General features: G+C 39.6%; 1 protein-coding gene and 1 pseudogene across 1 annotated transcript in view; one reads left to right on the forward strand and one right to left on the reverse strand.

The window, feature by feature from the left end:
- Positions 1-21,615, reverse strand: part of UBTD2 (ubiquitin domain containing 2) — a 55,368-nt gene continuing 33,753 nt past the window's right edge. Inside the window, exons 2-3 of the mRNA XM_065875053.1 lie at positions 15,727-15,963; positions 1-597 (exon numbers count right to left, since the gene is read on the reverse strand). Coding sequence (XP_065731125.1) covers positions 200-597; positions 15,727-15,963 — 635 coding nt within the window. The 3' untranslated portion in view covers positions 1-199. The remainder of the gene's footprint in view (positions 598-15,726; positions 15,964-21,615) is intronic.
- Positions 14,748-14,838, forward strand: LOC136121807 (U5 spliceosomal RNA; annotated as a pseudogene).

A 21,615-nucleotide genomic window follows, 5' to 3' on the forward strand; every position in this document is an offset into this window, starting at 1 on the left:
GCTGGCTCTTTGTGTTTTATTAATTATTTTCGTTGGTCTCCATCACAGATGGAAGTTTTCACTGGTAATTCCTCAGAACTAAATCCATTCATAAGGAATTCAGAGCAGTGAAAATAAATTTCACGCCATAGAGTAGGAAATGATAACAACAACAATAAAAAGGAGCAGGAGGGATCTAGGGACAGCCAGCAGGACCAGTTCAGTTCTCAACTGGTGTTGGGTTTTGCAAAGGTTGGCTCATTATAACCTGTACAACATAGTCCTTTGGGATCTTCAGCTCTTCCAACTTCATTTTGTCGGTGAGAGGTCTGCCAGAAAAGAACCACCGCTGACTAGCCGGTTCCACTCCTTCTGCTGCATGTAGCCGCCTCTTCATGTGGTACACTGTGTCTGTGCTGCGGACCGCAAGTTTGAGGTCCTTGCCGGTGGAAAGGCGCAAACGGAGCTGAGATTCATACCCCGAATTGGGTGGTGGCTCAGGAATATCCAGAGTCTCTATGTCGCTCTTTTCCTCTATCATGTTGATTGGTGGTGCCAAGCAGTAGACTGGAAGCTGATACCTATTCCCCAGTTCATCATAGCACTCTGTAAGTGCACCTTAAGAAAGAGAAGATATGAAAAAGAGTTTAATCTAAATGAATGCATTTTTCTTTACATCTTGCAAAATGCTCAAACATCTCATTGGCGTGCCACTGTAGAGAAAAAAATGTAAAATAAGGCCAATCTCTGTCAGTGATCATCAATAATTATTATCAAGACCCATGACCAGGGCTTCCCTGGTGGCGCAGTGGTTGAGAGTCCGCCTGCCGATGCGGGGGACGTGGGTTCGTGCCCCGGTCCAGGAAGATCCCATGTGCCGCGGAGCGGCTGGGCCCATGAGCCATGGCCGCTGAGCCTGCGTGTCCGGAGCCTGTGCTCCGCAACGGGAGAGGCCACAACAGTGAGAGGCCCACGTACCGAAAAAAAAAAAAAAAGTAAAAGAAAGCACACAAAATTCCAATTTACTAATATTATCAATGCTTAGACCAAATTAATGGGAGATGCCAATTACATTGGGATATCTTTTTAGGAAATGAATCAGCTAACCTTAAAAAAAAAAAAGGCAAAAACCCAAGATCCCTAAGCTCAATTCTCCACAACACAGTGTTCCAGAGTGGTTCTCTTAGTGCCTAGACTTCCTAAGTTGAAGTACTCGGCCGGAAGTCCTCAGTCCAAAGAGATCACAAACTAGAGATGACAAGCTTACCAGATGCCATTGTCTCATGGCTTATGTATGGATCTCATTAGCACAACTACCACAGAAATGACTGAGGTGTTTTATTTAACCCAAATTAGTCAATCTGTTACAGAGAAGCTTTGAGTTAAAAAGGAAGAACAAAAGAGGCATGAGGTTTATAACTGGCTAGCTCAGGGGAGGGGGAAAAAAGTGTTTATGGTTTAAAAGAAGGTATTCATGGTTAATTTCTTTATAAAGTATAAACCATTGTAATTACCAGAGCTTCCCCTGGGGAACTTGAAAGCATACTTAATGGATGTTTTATTTTAAGGTTATTCATAATGTGTCTTTTGCTCAAACTGGAACATTTAATGTCAGCTGATTATCAATTTGGATAAAAACCAAAAATATCTACCATATTCAGAACACTCATACACAGGCTAATGAATATGGGGCGTGGACACTGAGAAATGGTTACCAATGAACAAATGACTTAATAAACTGATCTCCATCAATAGGCTGAAAATCCAAAGCATCCCAAATGATGGTGACTGGAACAGTCACCAATCCACCAAGGGTTGAACTGGGCCTGCTTTCTAAGTTACATAAGATGGGCTGGGGTGAGAACTCAGGCACCAAGCATTAATACACGCGCATCTCCCCTTTCCTCTGTATTTAAAAATAATGTTCAGCCTCTGTGTTATTCACTAATCTGAACACTGCTATGACTGTAGAAATAGATATGCTTCAAGCCCAGTTGTGATCACCAGCAATTCCCTACACTAGTAACCATCACACTGCAGTATAAATACTATTTATAAATAGTCAGTTGTGCAAACTTCACTGTTTATATACTTGATATAGCCTTGTCCTAAGGCAAAGAAACCTCAGTGCCTTTCAGGTGGGCTGACCATTAGGAAAACTAGCAAAGAGAAGGTGGAGAGTTCACTACAGACTCATCATCTCTCTCAGGAAAATACCTTCAGATATATATCCCATTGATACTGGGGCGTCAGTAATGTCAGCCTGATAGGAACAAGAACATATATATTTACATAACTGTTTTGCTAGAAAAACATTCTCTAAGAGAGGCACCATTCTAAATCATTACCTTTGGAATCAGGAGACCAAGATGATATTCCCAGCCTTGTAATTAACTAGGTGTACAACCTTGAGCAATGTTCTTTAACCTGTAATACTTCTCTCAATTAGCAAAATGAGGCAGGATAAAAAAGACCTCTAACGTGATTTCCAGGTTTGCACATGCTGCTTCATCTTCATGCACCACAAGAGATAGAAAATAAAAGTGCAAACCAAAGCTGTCAAACTACAGGCAGAACAATGTCTTGACCGAAAGACAGCCTATATTTTTAGCCTCCCTAGAAACCAGGACGAGAGGTGCCACGGCAGCCTCTAGCGCAGTGCTGAAACAGTAGTGCATGCCAAGCTTAAAACAAATGTACAGTCTAACAGGCACTCTGGCTCTTCCTAGAGCTGAATACTCACTCTTTCATCACAATAGAAAGCTGAGTCTTTCCCCTTCTGCCCTTCAGCCCAGCAAGTCAGGGGTTCAGTTTTCAGACTCAAATGGGTGAGAATAAAAACTCCATTGAAGAGGTACAGCTGAAGATGGCATATCTTCTTATTCTAGCTCAGGCAGCCTCCCATCTACGAGGCTGGAAATCAGCTATCCAGACTCTGTTGCTTAGAAGCTCCCATATTCCAATATTTTGGGGAAAGGTAACTTGCAACTTATTTAACATGAAGTTTCCTGGTTTATTCCTTTCCTCACTCCTACCAGTCAAACTATACTGTAATCTGAGTTATAAATATGCTCTAGTTTTAGATTAAACAAAAAACTAAATAGGGGAAGAATTCAGGCCATGAAGTCAAACATCATTTAATTACATTTTTAGGCTGCAGTTTTATGGGTTACCCTATCCCCAAATTAAATATCTGGGATCATAAAGTATCAATAAAAATAATCAATATAGCCCAGAGCTGAATATTACCCCAAAATTACCTATTCAGAGCAAAATGACTCCTCTGCAGGCTCAAACTCTTTTGAATAATATACTCCTAAATCTTCCACCACTCTATGGCCCCATATCTCTTTATTAAAGAAAAAACTGCTCTGCTAATAGGGTCTCTAATCACAAAATCTCTTTAGGACTTCATAAAGATCACTAGAAAACAATTCTCGCGTTCCAGAGTTGCTGCATGAACACTTACTAAACACCTAGAAGTGTGTAGGATATGTCACTGGCACTAAGTAGAGAAGGTTACAAGAGAGCCAAGACTGTCCTTGACCCCCAGGAGCTTATAATCAAGGTGAGCAGACACAGCATACCGACCAAAGATTTAAATACAAATTGACACTGAAAATCAAACATAGGAGCTGAGATATCACACAATAGAAATGTGACTAGAGTTGGTAGAGCCAAGAAGGAAAAATTCTGTAGAAATAGTGTGTTCTGGGCATGACACAGAATACAAATGTAGGGCATCCCAAGAAATACGAATGATATGGAAACAAGAATTAGTACAAGAGGGACTTCCCTGGTAGTGCAGTGTTTAAGACTCCACGCTCCCAATGCAGGGGGCCCGGTTCAATCCCTGGCCAGGGAACTAGATCCCACATGCTGCAACTAAGAGTTTGCATGCCACAACTGAGGAGCCCTCGAGCCACAACTAAGAAGCCCGCTTGCCCCAACTAAGGAACCCGCTTGCTGCAACTAAGACCCAGTGCAACCAAATAAATAAATATTTTTTTAAAAAGAAGAATTAGTACAAGATAAGTAGGGGATAACAAGTGGCTCTGCTGAGGTGGAATACACAATCAATGGTATGAAATTACTAAACAGAGAGCAATAGTGAAAACCTGATAGGAGGGTTCAGGAGTTTAGACTTAATACCCTAGGAAATTTCTAGAGGAGGCTAGTATAGGTCCATGTGGCTAATATAGGTCCATGAGTCATTCATCCAACAAATATTGAGTGCCTACTATATGCCAAGCAATGTTTCAGGTGCTAGGGTTATGCTAGTGAAGAAGACAAAGCCTAAAGATTATTTTATTATTTGCATAAAGGGAGAGTGACTGACTGCAATCAGGGGGCCCTGCTAAAATGACTGGCTGACTAACAATGCAAAGAAATGGATCTGAGAGAACTGGTGGTAAGGGGCGAGACCTAATGATAGGTTAGGAAAGGAATCACCTAACCAGGAAATAAGAGTGACAGAGAATTTAGGGTTACAAGATTCTCTGCTTGGATTCTTTCTTTGTTTTTAATTTACTTATTTATGTATTTATTTTTGGCTGCGTTGGGTCTTCGTTGCTGCGCGCGGGCTTTGTCTAGTTGTGGCAAGCGGAGGCTACTCTTCGTTGCGGTGCACAGGCTTCTCATTGCGGTGGCTTCTCTTGTTGCGGAGCACAGGCTCTAGGCGTGCAGGCTTCAGCAGTTGTGGCACACAGTCTCAGCAGTTGTGGCTTGCAGGCTCTAGAGCGCTGGCTCAGTAGTTGTGACACACGGGCTTAGCTGTCTGCTGCATGTGGGGTCTTCCTGGACCAGGGATCGAACCCATGTCCCCTGCACTGGCAGGCAGATTCTCAACCACTGCGCCACCAGGGAAGCCCTCTGCTTGGATTCTTAACTGCTTCAGGTTCAGGGAGATACTTCAATTGAGTTATCTGAAGGTAACTGAAGAAGCATATTGGGAAAAGGGTAAAAGCAGTCTGTAGCGTAATAAGTTTAAACATAAAAGCGAACACTTAAGAGGGCTCACTAGCTCTGTCTAAGCACTTTACATACATTAACACTTAATCCTCACAACAGCCCTCTAAGGTAAGTCTATCATACTCATTTTACAAATGGGAAAATTGAAGAAGAGAGAGGTAGCTTGCCCAGGGTCAGAGATAGTTAAGTAACACAGTAAAATAATCTGATTCCTGAAGAAGTCAATGTGTAACATAGGGATAAGGCTATAGGGCTTGTGACAGCTCTACGAGACTCCCAGGTTAATGATATGGTTAAGGAGAGGAAGAAATATGCTTGGAAAAAGGCAGAGGACAAACACCAGAGGGATGAAGAACCAAATGTGAATCACAAGGAGCAAGAAACCAACACTCCAAATGCAGCCCAACAATACGTTTGCCAGTGATGTTAGTGACAGGTCAAAGAAGCATCTGGAAGATGAGGCAAAAGAAAGTGTTGACTAAGAAGTTTCAGTGCTGCGAAGCCACCACATGTAGTGACAAAATGGACCTATTACTATCACTGTCTCATCTTTGATATTTGAGAGCAATGTGTAAAAAACAGGGCATGGTTAGAAGAGAGCTTTGCTTAAAGAAACACTATTTAAACACAGAGGGAAGGAACCACTCTAAAAGTTGATAACATAAGGATTTTTTTACGTTTCCAAAAATCACTCCTAGCTATGTTTGCATATGCAATTTACAAAGGGCTTTTAATCATCACCCACTGGCCACTGACGGTGCCGTTCATCTAATAATTCTTCACTAGCTCTAAAGACATTCTAGCCAGGCTTGCTTAGATTGTTCACCTAAGTACTTGTCTTTTTTTCCCCTTCTCCTCAAAAACCCATTATAGGCCTCACTCAAGTCCTAGCAGAGACAGATGGCCACCGGGATAAATGACTGCCAGGCCACGGCTTCCGCAGGTCAGGAAGCCCTGAAAGCTCCCCAGGGTAGGAAGAAAGCTGCCAAGACTACCTTCTGTTCTGATTTCATACATAATTTTTTTTTTTTTTTTTTTTTTGGTGGTACGCGGGCCTCTCACTGCTGTGGCCTCTCCCGTTGCGGAGCACAGGCTCCGGACGCGCAGGCTCAGCGGCCATGTCTCACAGGCCTAGCTGCTCCGCGGCATGTGGGATCTTCGCGGACTGGGACACGAACCCATGTCCCCTGCATCGGCAGGCGGACTCTCAACCACTGCGCCACCAGGGAAGCCCCATACGTAATTTTTTGAAGTTGTTTTTATTTATCTTCTATCTAGATGACTGGCTCAGATGTTCTATTTTCCTTAGTCAACACTTTTCTATGGCTGTTTTTAATTAGGCTTCGAACTATTTCACAAGAAACTTATAAAGACTAAATTATATACCAAATAATAAAAATAGCTTTACTACATGCCAGAACGTCTAACACTTTACTCTTTCTGAAGTAGCTTTCAGGTTAAAAAGAAAGACGTCTTTTTAAGCATTCGAAGGCCTCACTGGTTTCCCCTCTATGTTCACTCCTGCAAGACTGCAGCTCAGTCTTAAAATTTTTACCACGTGAGACTTGCAGAGCTGCATGAACAAATCTGCAAAAGTTAAAAATCAATTTTTATGTAAGGAAACTTTTGAGGATATTAAAATGTTACCTTGACTGTAGTGATGGTTTCACGGGTGTTTACATGTCAAAGCTAACCAAACTGCACACTTTAAATATGTGCTGTTTACTGTTCTTCAATACACCTCAACAGAGTTGGAAACATTTAATATTTAAAACATACTAGCAATCTGATGTAGAAAACGGTCCTCCCAAAATTAATTAAGAAATTAGGAAAGCAATATCCTAGAACTGCAAGGCTTTTGTCACATTGGGGGTTTCTTCCAAGGATGAGAAAAGACGTCTTTATTCTCGACTTCACTTTTCTAACTGATCCAGAAGGCGTGAACTCTTCATAAAACATGACTTCCTAAGACAACAGAAGACCTAAACACATAAGTGAGTTGGACACAGCTAAAAAAGAAAAGAACACTGAAATAACAGAAAGAATGGGAAGGAAAGAAAGAGTGGGTTAGACCTATGATTCAGGAAGCCCACTGTTGAGCCTGACAGAGGAAAAGAAGACTGGAGAAGCAGTAAATGTGATAGAAGGAACAGTGGCTTTGGAGCCATCACACCCAAATTTTAATTTGAATCCTAATCTTGGACATATTCAGTCTGTTTCCTCAAGGACTATACTATCTACCTCACAAAGTAGTTGTAAGGATTAAATAATAAAACACATGCAAAACTGACTAGTACATATAATGTCAGTTCCCTTCTCATACAAGTTTTAAATCTCAGAACCAGACTTACGGAGAAGAGCTCACCAATAGCAATATCACAAAGGATCAAAGTTTCATAATGTTTGAGCCCACTGCTTTACGCTTCATGGGGTCCTTTACAAACCTCACAATAATGTCAAAAGGGCCATCGAAATTACCCTTCATCCAGGTGTTATGAGCCGTCTTTCAGGACTAACTAATTACAGGCTCTCTCATGCAAACACTTTGCTGGGAATTATATTAAGCTTATGTCTGATAGTCAGGCTTTAGGAGAAGCAGGTTCAGTTGTCTCATTCCACCAAATTAGCTATTAAGACTGGGATTCAGAAGTACCAAGTCTATCATCTCTCCTAGCAAGCACGGGTGAAAAGTGGCCTAGTTTGGATGTATTACCAAAGTCTTACGATGGTTAGACCATGATTAAGAGCTTGTGTAACATTTGGCCACATTTCTAACGGGACACTGATCTTTAATTCCAACTCTTTAAAAGGAACAGAGGAACAGACCAGCAGCACTCAGGCACTGGTTTATTTGGCTGACCTGGCTTTACAGAAGTGGAAGTCGGTGCAGTACACTTCCTGGGACCACATCAGAAACCCTGCTTTCCGTCCACCCCCACCACCCAGAATGGCAAAGAATGGAGGTCTTCTTCAGAGACAAGCCTACTGACTCAGGGACAAACTCCCACCTCACCTATTTTAGGCCCTTTGCTGCTCTACCTGAAGAAAAAGGGTGACAGCAGCCGAGGAGTGGATAAAGCTACACTGTGTAACTCCAAATCATTTTTGTTTCGTTGAGGATAGAGAGGAAAAGGATATAACATTTAATTGATGATTAGTCAGTCATCAGATCCTTTATTAAGGCCCCATTTCATTTCTAAACACAAGTCTGGTAAAAATCCTCTGTCTCTCATGTATGTACAATTTTCATGCTTTCGTTCTTAAGCTTTATGTTCATAAATTAAGTTTATTAAATGACAAATTCTTATAGGGACCTTTAAAGGAATCAGAATTCATGGCTTGCTTTTTTTTTTTTTTAATTTATTTTATTTATTTATTTTTGGCTGCGTTGGGTCTTCGTTGCTGTGTGCGGGGGCTTCTCTTGTTGCAGAGCACAGGCTCTAAGCACCCGGGCTTCAGGAGTTGTGGCTCGCAGGCTCTAGAGCGTAGGCTCAGTAGTTGTGGCGCGCGGACTTAGCTGCTCCGCAGCATGTGGGATCTTCCCAGACCAGGGCTCAACGCCATGTCCCCTGCACTGGCAGGCAGATTCTTAACCACTGCACCACCAGGGAAGCCCCATGGCTTGCTTCTGAATGGGCGTCTAACACACTTAAAGGAAAGAGAAACAAGGCCTACACATATGCATTTCCTATCTGTCCATGTCTGAGAGAATTCACTTGTTTCTCTTTAGTAGTAATAGAAGTATATCATTTTAAAGTATTCTAGGGACTTCCCTGGTGGCGCAGTGGTTAAGAATCCACCTGCCAATGCAGGGGACACGGGTTCGAGCCCTGGTCCAGGAAGATCCCACATGCCATGGAGCAACTAAGCGCATGCACCACAACTACTGAGCCTGCGCTCTAGAGCCTGCAAGCCACAACTGCTGAAGCCTGTGCACCTAGAGCCCGTGCTCCACAACAAGAGAAGCCACCGCAATGAGAAGCACACACACCGCAACGAAGAGTAGCACCGGCTCACTGCAACTAGAGATAGCCTGCAAGTAGCAGCGAAGACCCAATGTAGCCAAAGATAAACAAATAAAATAAATAAATTTATAAAAAAACAAAGTATTCTATATAGTGTGGGAGAGAACTGAAATGGTACACATGGAATTAACATTGAAAATTACTCATGTAGTAACTTTACAGAAAACACAGATGAAATGTCCTGACCCTGTAACTTAGTTGCTTTAGTTACCATTAGATCTAGGACTTGAGTTCAAAACCCAATTTCATGACTTCTACCTCGGAAAAATAATGTAACTTCCCTGTGCTTCAGTTTTCTCATCTGTTTAAAATGTGGACTGTTGTAGGTGATTATCACAGGCATGAGAATTAAATAACATCAATTCAAAACATGAACTGATAGTATTCTATTATTTCTGAGTCTCAGACCAGGAGTTCTTTTCATCATGTTGGCTTCCTATACACAGAAATGCTCTATTTATGCTATTTATAAGTGCCTTAGTTTTAAACAACTTAAACTGCATTATACATAATTTAATTTATTCACATTTGATATATTCTGAGACAAGAAAGACCAGGAAAAAGAAAAAAAAATTCTGGGCAACTCCTTTCTCACCTGTATTTTGAAGGTGACTAAAAAATAAAAGTTTTTCAAGAATTACTATTTTCTATCTCACATATCCTGAAGAATGAGAAAGGACAAAAGAAAATGGCCTTCAAAAGTCCAACTGAGGGCTTCCCTGGTGGCACAGTGGTTGAAAGTCCGCCTGCCGATGCAGGGGACGTGGGTTCGTGCCCCGGTCCAGGAAGATCCCACATGCCACGGAGTGGCTGGACCCGTGAGCTGTGGCCGCTGAGCCTGCGCGTCCGGAGCCTGTGCTCCACAACGGGAGAGGCCACAACAGTGAGAGGCCCGCGTACTGCAAAAAAAAAAAAAAAAAAAAAAAAAGTCCAACTGAATGGGTAATAGCGAGCAGCTACTCCTCCTATACAGGGAAGATTAAGAAGGGAGCTTTTACACGTGAATTGCAAGGAGATGGAAAACACATTAATTGTAGATGCTAAAGAAATAAACAACAACCTTTCTAGAAAATTGGAAGGTAGGGAAAGGAGTAGGCAATTTTAAAAATCTTTTTAAATCTTCTGAATAATAATTTTAAAAAAGCATTAAATCCTCCTCTTTACCAGATAAACAGATACTGTTTCTGAAAGAGCTCTCACCGAAAATATCTGAATAGCCACTATGAACCAGACTCTGTGAAATATGAAAATAAAAACCACCTTCTTTTCACCATGTTTATGCTAATTTGGGCATGCCATTTAATCTATAAGCTGGTTTCACAGGCAAAACACTGTATTTAGGAATGTTTTTAGGAATTTCAGGTAGTGACAAAATAGCACTCAATTAGAAAAAGGAAATAAACTCTTTAAGAAATTTAAGACCATGAGTAAAAAATGCTGTGTTAATAATGAAAACTAAAGCTCTTCTAGGATGGGGAGGCTGTGGAAAAGAAGTAGCAGACATTAGAATCACGGAGGGAGCTTTTTCCACAATAGTACACTATTACACATGTCCATACCATCCTCTACCTGAGTCATAATTTCCGAAGTGAAAATATACATTCATATGTAAAATCCCCAGGTAGTTATGACACCAACTTCTCTCTTAAAAATCCCTACTGCCATTTGAGAATAACAAACTAAAGACTTCTCACAGATATCAATAGAGGGAGATAATTAAAGAGCACAGAATTATTTTGTGCTTGGACAGGCAGGAATATAATAAATATAACCTGCTGACTGAACACATTAATTATCAAGGGAACCACTATAAGAGAAAGAAAAGAAAGAGAAAATATGGGGAAAAGAGTTTTTTGTTGTTTCCTTGAAACAACAGAAAAGGTAACTATCATCACAAGAAAAAAGGCCATTGACAAATACATAATTTTTATGCATAAAACACTGACACTAAATACAATTTAAATCAAAAAGGGCATAATCCTTGCTTACTTTGAGCATACGATCTAAAATAACAGACAACACAGATACAAACAACATTTACAAAGACATTTTCATATGGTTTTCAAGGTTTAAAGAACTTTATATATAAAGTTAAATATATATAATATTTATACTGGGAAGATAATATGAATAAGGTTGAGATAACAAAAAGATTATGGGAAGAGAAGAGAGGATGAGATGAAAACAAAAAAGGAGATTTTTGGAAGAAAACTTAGAAAGGAGTGTATATCCTAGGATCTCTTCAGGCTGTCAATCTATGATTAGTTCAGCAATCTTATGGGTAATACTGACAGATGGAGATGAAGGGGATGGGCATGGATCAGGTGTGAGATGATGCTAAACTAACAATGTCCTCACTGCTAGGTGTCTAATTAATAAATCTACTACTAAAAATAAATTAAAAAAATAAAAAATAAATCTACTACTGGGCTTCCCTGTTGGCACAGTGGTTAAGGATCTGCCTGCCAAGGCAGGGGACACGGGTTCGAGCCCTGGTCTGGGAAGATCCCACATGCCGCGGAGCAGCTAAGCCCATGCGCCACAACTACTGAACTCGCGCTGTAGAGCCCACAAGCCACAACTGCTGAAGCCTGGGTGCCTAGAGCCCATGCTCTGCAACAAGAGAAGCCACCGCAATGAGAAGTCCGCTCAGCACAACTAGAGAAAGCCCGCACATGGCAACAAGGATCAAACACAGCCAAAAATAAATAAATAAAATAAAAATTTAAAATAAATCTGCCACTATTGTTGCTATTGAATCAACATAACCTCAAAATTCCATTAGGCATATGCCCAAAAGAAGGGTATCCTAAAAGCCAAAGAAAGATGTTACCGGTAGACAGTACATCCAGAAAATGACTGAAATCTATAATTTAGGTGCAAGGAATTTACTTGTTAATGTCAGAGTTCAAGAAATACAATCCTTGAGAGGGCAGACAGCAGAGGCAAGAAGAACTACAATCCTGCAGCCTGTGGAGCAAAAACCACATTCACAAAAAGACAGACCAGATGAAAAGGCAGAGGGCTATGCACCAGATGAAGGAACAAGATAAAACCCCAGAAAAACAACTAAATGAAGTGGAGATAGGCAACCTTCCAGAAAAAGAATTCAGAATAATGATAGTGAAGATGATCCAGGACCTCGGAAAAAGAATGGAGGCAAAGATCGAGAAGATGCAAGCAATGTTTAACAAAGACCTAGAAGAATTAAAGAACAAACAAACAGATGTACAATACAATAACTGAAATGAAAAATATACTAGAAGGAATCAATAGCAGAATAACTGAGGCAGAAAAACGGATAAGTGACCTGGAAGACAGAATGGTGGAATTCACTGCTGTGGAACAGAATAAAGAAAAAAGAATGAAAAGAAATAAAGACAGCCTAAGAAACCTCTGCGACAACATTAAACATAAAAACATTCGCATTATACGGGTCCCAGAAGGAGAAGAGAGAAAGAAAGGACCCTCACACCAGTCAGAATGGGCATCATCAGAAAATCTACAAACAACAAATGCTGGAGAGGGTGTGGAGAACAGGGAACCCTCTTGCACTGTTGGTAGGAAGGTAAATTGATACAGCCACTATGGAAAACAGTATGGAGGGTCCTTAAAAAGCTAAAAGTAGAATTACCATATGACCCAGGAATCCCACTACTGGGCATATATCCAGAGAAAACCATAATTCAAAAAGACACATGCACCCCAATGTTCATTGCAGCACTATTTACAATAGCCAGGACATGGAAGCAACCTAAATGCCCATCGACAGACGAATGGATAAAGAAGATGTGGTGCATGTATACAATGGAATATTACTCAGCCATAAAAAGGAACGAAATTGGGTCATTTGTAGAGACGTGGATGGATCTAGAGACTGTCATACAGAGTGAAGTTAAGTCAGAAAGAGAAAAATAAATATCGTATATTAACGCATATATGTGGAACCTAGAAAAATGGTACAGATGAACCGGTTTGCAGGGCAGAAATTAAGACACAGATGTAGAGAACAGACGTATGGACACCAAGGGGGGAAAGTGGTGGGTGGGCGGTGGTGGTGGTGGTGGGATGAACTGGGAGATTGGGATTGACATGTATACACTAATATGTATAAAATGGATTAACTAATGAGAACCTGCTGTATAAAAAAATAAATTAAATTTAAAAAAAAAGATACAATCATCAGCACTACTATTTATTAAGTGTCTTTTGGACTATGGTAAGCAATTTACATGTTTTATAATCACATTTAATCAATACGACCACCCTACAATGTAGGTACTTACAATCCATATTCTACAGATGAGAGAAATGAAGCTTACTGAAAAGAAGCAATTTGCCCAAAGGCACATAGCTATAAGTAATACAGTAGAGGCAGGAAGTAAGGCTAGGTCTGATACCAAAGCCTGAGCTAAACAAGAGCTAAAGCCTATGCAATATTTTAAACTCAAAATATGAAGTACTTTGGGATGGTTAGGGTTTAATACAACAAAATGTATCCAAAGTAAAATTTCAATTAAGTAATTACACCTAAAAGATGGAAGGGATTTCACCAATACCAGTGAGGTGTAGGTAAAAACATGTAACTAAATAGCTAAGTTATAAACTAATGGTGAGTTAGAGTACCTGACGAAATATAATTCAAAAGTCCACCCAAGAAACATTATTGATAAGTTTCAGATGTGAACAAGGGAAATCAATCAAGGGTACCAATGACAATAATATTAATACACATAAAGTTATTACAGAGCTTTCAAAGAGGAAAGCTTGAGGAAAGTCAATTTGACTCTTTCACGCTAAAGCAGAAAATATTCCTTAAACATAGAGGGGACGAGTTGAGGCTCATCCAATATTCTCAAATTTCCAAGAATAATTCTCCCCAGTCTGTTGGTTGGTGGGGCTGCCAGGATCATTACTTTGCGGTTCACACAGATAAACAGAAATGAGGGACTTGAGTTTTTAGAGATCTGAGCCCGTTTCTAATAGGATATGCATAGGTCCCTACCTTAAATGTAACAGAGCTGTTATGCCTCCATGAACTTGTAAACAAGGCCATAATTAACAGAACAAAATTAGATTTTCCCATAGGTAACTATGACAGGTACAAAGTAAGGAAGTCAAAGTTCCAAGGTTCTGGGCCTTGGGCTCCTAAATCACAGATAAACACCACCCCCACCCCACTCGCGGGCCTGTACAGATACCAATATATTCTGCTTTTAAAATATAGGATGTAAGCAGTAAAAAGAGATGGATGATAAAACTAACTGTAAAGGAAGGCCCTTCCCTTTATATTATATAAAGGTAGTATTTGAAGACAAATTATAGAACTAAGAAAGGTAATGGAACAAGGTGATGTCCACTCCAGTCATGTAAGAAGTAAAGAATTCAGAGACTATCCATGAAAATAGGGACTAAAGAGTCATACTAAAACTGCATTCTATTATAAATTTTTCAAATGTAGGACGGATTATTTTTACACCTGCGTAGAAAAAGTGATCTATATATAGTGATCTATATATATAGGGTGCTCAATGTTATTAACCCAAGCCCATCCTAATAAGGTTTTATTACTAAAGAACAGAACAGCTATGGAATATATACTTTTAAAAGTTTCTTGGAAGCACAATTAATTCGGGAAATTAATGGAGATTTGGAACACTGGAAAGGATACTAAGTTAAATACCTTTTATTTGACAAAGAGTCAAAGCCGATGATTAAACAGTGAAAAGCACTGTTCCTCTGAAAATGTAGACAAAGTAAGATACTGAACGATACTTGTGTTTCTCTTCAGATCGTATGAATCTTTCACCTTTTACTAAAAATTCCCATGGGGGGGAAAAAGAAAGGAAAGAAGAAAAGAAAAAAAAGGAAGATACTGCAAACAAAACAATGAGAGTATAATAATAAATAGAAAACTATTCAACGAAATATAGGATTATATCGGGCCTAAAGAGACAACTTAGAAAAATATTAACTTGAAAAACTGAAAAGTCAATTTATAAATATAGTAATCAACAGAACAAGAATATAATATACTGTAAAATTAACATTTGAATCTTAGTATAGCATGAAACTTTTTTGTTTCTAATCAAGGAGACTAAACATGAGGATATGCATGCATCCAGCATACATGTGTCCCTGGAAACATTCAAAGCTTATGGTGGTCGTTAGAGTCACATTCCTAAGCAAAGGAGAGAGGTTTCTAATAAAGCTCAGGGATACAGTCATAGAAAACTGTCCTTAAGAACATGTGAGACTCACTTCTAAGTTTAGGTTTGCTCATTATGTTAAAAACAGACTTAATGAGAAAGGATAATGACTAAAGGTGTGTCCACTGAGTCTCCATGGCTTCTGAGATCTAAACTTGAGACTACCTCTCTAGTGCTAGCAGGAAACCAGTGAACTAGAAGCTCTAGAAGATTGGGGCCGGGGGGAGGCCTTGATGGAGAACTAGATTAGACGGAAGTTAGAAAATACAGGTTTATCAAGTGTTCTCTTTCTTGATATTAAAAAATACACATACACATATACACACACACACACACACACACACACACACACACAGAGTAAACCTATCTCCAGCTAAAAAATATACAAGAAGCAAAGAGGAATGTTCCTCTTTGCTACATTAAAAAAAAAAAAAAAAAAAGAATAATGCATAGCAGGAAAATGAACACTTCCCATTTGGTTTCTTGCCATTAGAAAGGAGCTGATGATGTTCCACTTTGTCCTTGACAACAACCAAACCTACCATGTGGTAACGTTATGTTCGCACCATCAATGATTGCCTGTGCCAGTTCATGATCATTGCTTTCAAAAGCATGTGCTGCAGCCTTCAAGGCATCCCAAATCTCTTTACGGCCTTCAAAAGCTGGTGCAGTATCCCAAAATTCATCTCTCTTGCTGCGTAGTTGTCCATCTGTCATGGGATAATCACTTTTCCATTTGGGTTTCTCCTTTTTCAAAGGCTGGTTACGACCTAAAGCGACTGAGAAGAAAAATAAAAGGCTGACATCAAAACCAAAATTTATAAAAGATGTTTTAATAGCTATCTGGCCATTCTTCTTTGGTTCTTTCATCAAAATTATAGCTGGAAAGTTGGCCCACTAGCTAACTCTTGCATTCTGAATTCCCCTAACCTATTTTATTTTAGATCTACAAGAGCAAATGGAGATATTAGGTGGCTCTACCCAAATCTTCCAGTGACAAGTTAGTAGCTCTTTTCCATTCAGTCTGCCTTCTCCAAAGGAGAATTTTTGTTTGTTTTTTGCGGTACACAGGTCTCTCACTGTTGTGGCTTCTCCCGTTGCGGAGCACAGGCTCCGGGCGCGCAGGCTCAGCGGCCATGGCTCATGGGCCCAGCCGCTCCGCGGCATGTGGGATCCTCCCGGACCGGGGCACGAACCCGCATCCCCTGCATCGGCAGGCGGACTCTCAACCACTGCGCCACCAGGGAAGCCTGAGAATTTTTTAAATTATCTAGAAAAATCGTAGTAAGTGTTCCATCAGACAGCAGTGGCAGAATTTAAAGTCAAAGGATAGCATAAAAGAGAGGTGAGATACTAGGAGAAACCAAATGGCATATGTCCAAGGGTCCTTGAATCTCAGGACGCTTGAACATATGAAGCCGGAAAGCAGGAACTGAGAAATCTCAGAGGGAAAAGACTACTTTGTGGTATCCAAAGGAAGAACAGCCAAACCACCAGATCCACGAGGAAACCTGATCATAGAAAAGCTTCCTCTAGCACTCTGTTCTGGACATGAGTCTAAGGAACTGTAAATATCTTTCCCTGAAACTCAAATATAGAAGCTAATTTAGAAAGGGATGAGGGAGAGAGGTAGTGCTTTACTCTTTAGAGGGACCAGGATTGGAACAGGCGATCCTTGATACTAGGCCAAAGGAGAAGTGCCCAACCACAAGGAGAAGAACTACAACACCCTACTCTAGTTTTAATCCAAGAGGAGAAGAAAAAAGAGGGTAAGAGTCCACTCCTTTTTTGCTCTAAGTGGCAGCATGGCTCCTTAGAGAACGTAGTAGTAGTGCTATAACGAGTCTGATGCAGCTTCTTTGCACCCAGATACTTACCTGGCATATGATCACTGATCTCATACTGACATACAGAGACATTCTTATCTTACACAGAGCCACAGATAAGAAATTGTTAAACAGAAGAACAGGTAAAAAGAAAACTGAAGCTCCATGGAGTGTTGGGTAAGAGTGGGTGTGAAATAAATGACAGAGTGGGTAGGAGGGAGAGGGTGTATATCAAAATTCAATGTTCTATATTTAATTGCAGGAAGAATACTAATTTAAAAGAAATTACTCTCAAAATGGTTCTAAAGAATTCCTGATACCAACCATTCCCTCACTGGCCCAGGGTCAGATGAAATTTGAGTTATTCATAACAGAAATAAAACAAAATAACTCTAGCCCCTAGGCAATCTCTACATCCTATACCAGGCTATATTTCAAGATGACGGGACCAATTCATGCTGCAAAGTGTATCTGGTCTGACACCTGGAGTAAACCATGCTCTCTTCACCCAATCTGGCCGCCTTATTTCAAGGCAGCACATCAGGTCTCATCCCCTCACCTTCAGAACACCCAAAGGTGTTCAGAATATGTCAGATAATCACATTCCACCCCCTACTGATTCCACCAACAAGGTAAAATTAAAGGTAAATTTTATTTTCTGCTCTATTAACCTTTAGATGAGTCAGAAACAGTTTAGAGACAACATTCACTATTAGTTTACTGAGCAGGGAGTGGAAGATAAGACATCACGAGTAGATACCTATTTGAATAGGTAGCTAATCCAATACTCAAATAAATACCTATTTGAATAAAACTTCATGTCTACTTGAAGAGTTCCAGAGAATTGTCTAATGTCTATTAGACAACTGTCTATTGTCTAATTGTCTAATGTCATATGTATTAAATGTACCAGAGAGAAAGTTGATATAACTGTAATTGTGGGAGAATCGCAACGCAAAGGCAAAGACAACAACAAAACCTCCACGATCTCGGTACTTAAGCAAAGGAAACTGAAAGGTCCTCAAAGAGAAGAACCCAACAGAAAAACTAGCTCACAGTAAAGGTAGAAGATACTCTGGAAAAAGTAAAAGCACCTTCCTTACAAATATGACAGCTTTATTTTATCTCCCCTCACCTGTAGAAGGCATAAGAATAAAGTCAAATAAAAAGTATAGATGGGACTTCCCTGGTGGCACAGTGCTTAAGAATCCGCCTGCCAATGCAGGGGACACGGGTCCCAGCCCTGGTCCGGGAAGATTCCAAGTGCCGCGGAACAACTAAGCCCGTGCGCCACAACTGCTGAGCCGGCGCTCTAGAGCCCGCGAGTCACAACTACTGAGCCCACGTGCCACAACTACTGAAGCCCGTGCACCTAGAGCCCATGCTCCGCAACAAGAAAAGCCACCGCAATGAGAAGCCCGTAAAAATAACTTTGGAAGTATATATGAATTTTTAAATCTTCAAACATTTTTGCAAAAATATACAGACTAAGTCTTTTTTCTTTTCATGATTTCTGAACAGAACCTGACATTCTGAGACCATAAAACAAAGTACCTTCCTTAATTTTTCCTCACCGAAAAAAAAAAAGAAACAAAAGATTAATAAAGAAATTAATTTTTTTTAAAAACCTAAGTTATTTCAGAAAACACCCTTTTTTCGCTATCAATACACATTTACTTTCAAAACTTTGCCAAAAACTCACCCTTCTCAGAAGCCTCTTGATAACATTCATCTACGCCTTATCTTCTCTTTCCTTGTAACCTTTCAACATTTCTTCCCAAAGATGTGACAAATAAATAGATCTAACATGTAAAAACCCCAAGAAAGATTTGCTTCTCAGAGCTAAATATCGATAAGAAATACAATCTTAAATATTTTTACTCCACAACTGAATGCATTTTGCAACTCATTTTGACATTTTATTGGTAAAAAACAATGATCTCTGAAGTGAAGTATGTTTGTAATTGTTTTCCTGCTTTTGGTTCCTCTTTTGAAAACTGAATTAATATTGGGACTCTTCAAATGAAGTAAGGAGAGGCCATTAATGCACAGGTACTGTAGATATCACAATATGACTCAAGAAATAATAGCTTTAACAGACTGAAAACTCGAAGTTTTCCTAACACAACATTCAGGTAAAAAAAAAACTGAATATTTAAAAAGATCACAATCAAAGGGAAAAATGTTGTTCAGAAGAATTCTGAAGACTTTAAAGCAACACGGAATAGAACTCGGATAATGCACCTATTTTAGATTGATTATAGAGTCTTAAAATCGTGAAAATGAAAGGGAAATTTTTCTGTCACTTCAAGAGTTAAGAATAGATCCTACAGAACCCTTCTGTAACAGATTGTGCTAGCTTAAAAGGATAGTTGTAAAATATTTTATTCTCACGTAAATTTAGAATACACTATATATACACATACACATACATATATTCCCTAAGGCAACTAACTGCCAAAATAAAAATAGGGATATGGGGCTTAAAATGCCTAAAATACGAGCATCAACATGCCAAAAGTCAATACCAAACCCGTATCTGCTCTACTGTCTGAGAATTTAGAGATGGAAGAGACCTTAGATAGTTTGAGCAACCTTACTATTTGACAGAAGACCTAACGAGGATAAATGACTTGCTCAAGGTCAAAAAGAGCCAAGACTAGAACCCAGATGACTAGATTCAAAGGCCAGAGCTCTCTTTGCATTATAGCACTCCATGTCTTACCAGAGCTGAGAAGTATGTTTTCTTTTACAAACCAAATCAATTATGAAGGTTCACTCAAAATAAAGCATGTGTTGAGCTGTTTTTCTAGTATCACTCATCCATCTTTCACGGGCTTCATTATGACCAATGGAATGTCTCTGGTACGACAAAGGAAAAGCTAACCAAGCAGCACCAGCTCCCCAACTCCATCCAATTTACCACCTAATTCATTTCTTTGGAGATATACTCACCAAAGAAGAATCGTATAAGGAAAGAGGTAATGCAGTTTTCTGGCCTGTCAGCATCAACTTACAAAGTACTCAGCATCTATACCACATTAGGCACTAAAGATCACATGTATGCATACTTACTTAAGTAACTTAGATACATCATTTTTTTATGCTACAATTTAATACTAAATAGAAATGAGAACTTTGATTGTACTTCTACCCTAAAGCTTATAAAAATTAAGCAACTAGAGCATAATTTTAAAGGCATATATAATAATTTCTAATGTTGTTTGAGCTACCTTTATTGAGGGGGAAAAAAAATCAACATAATGACCTCATATCGACTTCCTGGCCCTGTTTCTCAGAGTATAAGTCTACTTACCAATGGTCTGAGCATACAAACAGGCAAAAGGAAAGCCTAACTGCAACATAATGTTTCAAAGACTTTTTTAATGATGAGTCTTATTAGAAATGTTACAAAAACATACAATTAAATCACACACACAAAACAACTTTATTAAAAAGGGCAACATTACATAAAATTGGGACTAAGAATATGGTCACCTAACACCAGCACACTGTACCTTTTAAGTAATACATTAAACTTTCAGATGGTTCATTCTACCGGGGGGTAGGGAGGTGGGGAATGGCTTTATCCAGCATTACATTCTTTGGAATGCAGGGACCTTTTCTTCTCTCAATTTACGGGCAGTTTGGGGGAGGGAAGCACACACAAGTCAAGGATGCCCACAATTTCCACTACTATCTAACACTGTGTTGAAAGTACTAGCCAGCACAAGCAGACAGAACAATTAGAAGTATAAGAACCAGAAAGGAAGAAAACCGTCTCTAACTGCAAATGATATGATGGGTATGACTGGAAAATACAAGAAAATCAGTGCTAAAATGAAATGATAAAAGAAATTAACATAGTAACAGGATATAAAATGTAGGCCTTCTTATATATATAAAATACCCAGCTAGAAGAGGCAATGGATGAAAAGGTCCTGTTTATAATAGAAACATAAAAGATATAATACTCGGAATGCAACAACTCAGGAAAACTTTTTTAAAACCCATGAAAGATGCAAAAGTAGACTTGAACAAAATGAAGACATCTCTTGTACTTGGACTTCAACATTATAAAAATGTCAATCCTTCTAAAGTTAACACCTACATTTAACATGATTCCAGTGAAAATAATTTTTTCAAAACTTTTTCTCATGCTAGATGAGTTGATACTAAAATACATACAGGGGACTTCCCTGGTGGTGCAATGGTTAAGAATCCGCCTGCCAATGCAAGGGACACGGGTGTGATCACTGGTCCAGGAAGATCCCACATGCCGTGGAGCAACTAAGCCTGTGTGCCACAACTACTGAGCTTGTGCTCTAGAGCCTGCGAGCCACAACTACTGAGCCTACATGCCACAACTACTGAAGCCCATGCACCTAGAGCCCATGCTCCACAACAAAGAGAAGTCACAGCAATGAGAAGCCTGTGCACCGCAACGAAGAGTAGCCCCCTCTCACCACAACTAGAGAAAGCCTGCACGCAGCAACAAAGACCCAATGCAGCCAAAAATAAATAAAATTTTTTAAAATTAAATAAAAGGGAAAAATAAGAAAAGAAAGGTTCTTTCTTACTGACAAATGCTGGTAATAAACAAAG

Source organism: Phocoena phocoena, chromosome 3, assembly GCF_963924675.1.
Source record: "Phocoena phocoena chromosome 3, mPhoPho1.1, whole genome shotgun sequence".
Classification (NCBI taxonomy): domain Eukaryota; kingdom Metazoa; phylum Chordata; class Mammalia; order Artiodactyla; family Phocoenidae; genus Phocoena; species Phocoena phocoena.